General features: G+C 38.3%; 1 protein-coding gene across 1 annotated transcript in view; it reads right to left on the bottom strand.

The window, feature by feature from the left end:
- Window positions 1-3,199, bottom strand: part of LOC122353803 (chromodomain-helicase-DNA-binding protein 5-like) — a 12,623-nt gene that overhangs the window by 9,226 nt on the left and 198 nt on the right. Inside the window, exons 2-9 of the mRNA XM_043251670.1 lie at window positions 2,394-2,567; window positions 2,174-2,315; window positions 1,950-2,081; window positions 1,241-1,358; window positions 1,024-1,148; window positions 839-931; window positions 613-751; window positions 354-523 (exon numbers count right to left, since the gene is read on the bottom strand). Of these exons, the coding sequence (XP_043107605.1) occupies window positions 354-523; window positions 613-751; window positions 839-931; window positions 1,024-1,148; window positions 1,241-1,358; window positions 1,950-2,081; window positions 2,174-2,315; window positions 2,394-2,567 (1,093 nt within the window). The remainder of the gene's footprint in view (window positions 1-353; window positions 524-612; window positions 752-838; window positions 932-1,023; window positions 1,149-1,240; window positions 1,359-1,949; window positions 2,082-2,173; window positions 2,316-2,393; window positions 2,568-3,199) is intronic.

The raw sequence follows: 3,199 nt of genomic DNA, 5'->3' as shown, positions 1-3,199 counted from the left end.
AATATTTAAATATTAAATTATACTAATATGTAAAAATAAAGACAAACAAGAAAAAAACAATCCATAGTGTTATTGTAATGTTACAATACTAATAATACTAATGATACTAATGTTAATTCTGGGAGAGAACAGCAGGAGCCCTTAAAGTTTGTCTTTTGTTGACAACATAAGGTTTATAAATGCCTCTCATTACAAGTTTGAGAACCTGGTTGAAATTCCCCAAAAAAGCATGTTCTAAACAACACCGAGCCATATCACGATTTTGTTTTAATTGCCGATTAATGGTGCAAACCCAGTGCCAGCTGTTCTTCCCACACGTCCAACAGTCTCCAGTGCTCTTTACTGACACTCACCGCTTCCTCCTCATCCTTGACCACATACTGAGCCACTTTGAAGGAGCTGAGATACTCGTTCATGCTCTGGAGCTCGGTGTCATCCGTGGCATCCTGGTTACGATCCAGCAGTCGGTCGATGGCTTTGTCATCATAGTGAATCACGCTGCTGTCCTCTTCTTTATTCTCTCCTTAACAGACAAAACCAGTTTCAAAGTCAGTTCTTTAGGTGAGAAACTGTGTTGGTATAAAGTAAAGTGGCTTGTAACTCCAGGCACACCTTCTCCTTCGTCCTTGAAGAGCTCCTCTGTACCAAATTTGAGAATGTCATCAAGCTCCTGTTTGGACATCGATCCCGTCTTTGAGCCCAATCCAGGACGCACAACCAAGTGCGTCAACATCATCTTCTTCTTGGCCACCTTGAGATTAAATAAAGACCGATTGGTTTAGTTTCAAGAAAAAAAGAAAAAGCAAAAACAATTGCGTCTCAGAAAATTGTAGCGTACCTGAGTAATTCTCTCTTCTACAGAGGCTTTGGTCACGAAGCGGTAGATCATAACTTTCTTGTTTTGACCAATCCTGTGAGCTCTGCTGAAGGCCTACGAGAGAAAACGCCACCAAGTCAGATCTTACTGTATGGTTTTTCTTGCATCAAACATAACAGACAGCCATTGCTGAGGCCTGATCCCACCTGGATGTCATTGTGAGGGTTCCAGTCCGAGTCGTAGATGATGACGGTGTCCGCGGTTGCCAGATTGATACCCAGACCGCCGGCTCTGGTCGACAGCAGGAAAACAAACTGGGGAGCACCAGGAGCTAGAACAGGAAAAGACACATTCATTATGACACCGAGTTCATACAGAGCTAGAGAGAACAAATGTACAAGCCACGTCAGTTACTGGCCTCACCATTAAAGCGGTCAATGGCTTCCTGTCTCATGCCTCCTGTGATGCCTCCATCAATGCGCTCATATTTGTAGCCCTCGTTCTCTAAGAAGTCTTCCAGCAGGTCCAACATTTTGGTCATCTAGAGAAGAGCGACACAACATCTCAAACTCATGTTGTGCATTCTAGGCATTTTTGTCATTAAAAACAAATAAACACGGTTTTTAAAAAATACAGCACAAAGAATAATAATGTAAAATATTATTACAATTTAAAACAGCCGTTTTCTATTTAATTGATTTCAGAATGTAATTTGTTCATGTGGTGCAAAGGCGAATTTAACAATTGTTCAAAAACTGCCTTTTCTGCTGGATAACCATTCACAAGAACAGCAATTATTTAAAATAATAAATAATAATAAATTAATCATAAGTCCACTTATGTTATCCTGTGATTAAAGCTGTGTTTTTTTCTTTTTACAGTTACATTAAGGGTGTTTCCATTGTTTTAAGTTTTAGTATAACATTAACACCATTCATAGTTTTTCTTTTTTTTCCTTTTTTTTTCTTATACGGCTCTGTGTATGACATTTATTATTNTTTTTTTTTTTTTTTTTTTTTTGAAGGTGTTGGGTAGTTTTGCTTCAGACGTGAGATGCAGCAATAAAAATTAATTATGACGTAATATAATACAATTAATATAAATTAATCCTAATAAACAAATGCCTGTTTACCTGAGAGAAGATGAGCACCCTGTGTCCGCCTTCCTTGAGTTTCCGCAGCATCTTGTGTAGCAGCAGCAGTTTGCCAGAAGATTTAGTCAAGGCACTGCCTTCGTACATCCCGTTGGGCATCTTGGCAGCTTCCTGTTTCACAAAGCCAATCAGACGACATCTCGATCTAAACCTTTCATTGATACGCAATTTCCTCAAATAATCGCAGAAACAGAGAACCGTACCATAGCAGCAACAGGGAAGAGATAGGGATGATTACAGCACTTCTTCAGGTCCATAACGACGTTCAGCAGAGAGACCTGGTTTCCTCCACCCCGAGTGTTCAGAGCCTCGAAATTGCGGGTCAGGATGAACTTGTAATATTTCCTGGATTCACAGATAAATGATTTAGAAAATCTGGCTGCTGTAACCTACTTCTCAGACTATTCCTCGTCGCGCACTCACTTCTGCATGGGGCTGAGCTCGACTCGGACGATGAGCTCTGTTTTGGAAGGCATGTGCTTGAACACGTCGGCTTTGAGTCTCCTGAGCATGTGTGGTCCCAGCATATCGTGAAGCTTTTTGATCTGGTCCTCCTTGGCAATGTCGGCAAACTCCTCCAAGAAACCCTCAAGATTACTGCAGAAAGAGAGAGAAAGAGCGTGTCATTAATGTCTGCAAGTTCCCAGGGGGCCACCAGATGGTGCTAAAGCGATTCAATTGAAATTAATATCAAGAACAGGATTTTGTTTTTTTTAAACTATATGCAGATTTTCTTTTAGGTATTAATTTATGCTTCCTTGCAGCAATATTCATTCATAGTTGAATAGTGCATGCTTCTATGAATGGAGTTTTCTATTGCTTTTCCTCACTGGTTGTATGACAATTTATGTAAAGCAGCTTTGTAACATTTTTGAAGCTCTATATAAACAAATTTACATTGAAAAGATTTCTATTACATTATATGTAAAAATGTGAAAAACTATTATCTTAAAAATAATACAAATATTACAAAAAAAAAAATCCTGATAACTAAATGTAATGTAAAAAAGTGCACCGTGAGAATAATTTGTTTCAGTAATTTTCTATTGCCCTTATTTAAGTAAAACCAATTAATCGGTTTTGTAAATCACAATTACAGATGCCAATGTTATGCAACCTTTCAAAGTGGCAATTAATCATAAGTCCATTTGTGTTATTCTGTGTGCTTAAGGTGTGTTAAGAATGTTTGCATTGTTTTAGTTTTAGTATAACATTATAATACCATTCAT

The sequence above is a fragment of the Puntigrus tetrazona genome, chromosome 11 (genome assembly GCF_018831695.1).
Source record: "Puntigrus tetrazona isolate hp1 chromosome 11, ASM1883169v1, whole genome shotgun sequence".
NCBI classification, from domain to species: Eukaryota; Metazoa; Chordata; class Actinopteri; order Cypriniformes; family Cyprinidae; genus Puntigrus; species Puntigrus tetrazona.
The sequence above is the reverse complement of the archived record's forward strand: the minus strand, read 5'-3'. Positions and strand labels throughout refer to the sequence as shown.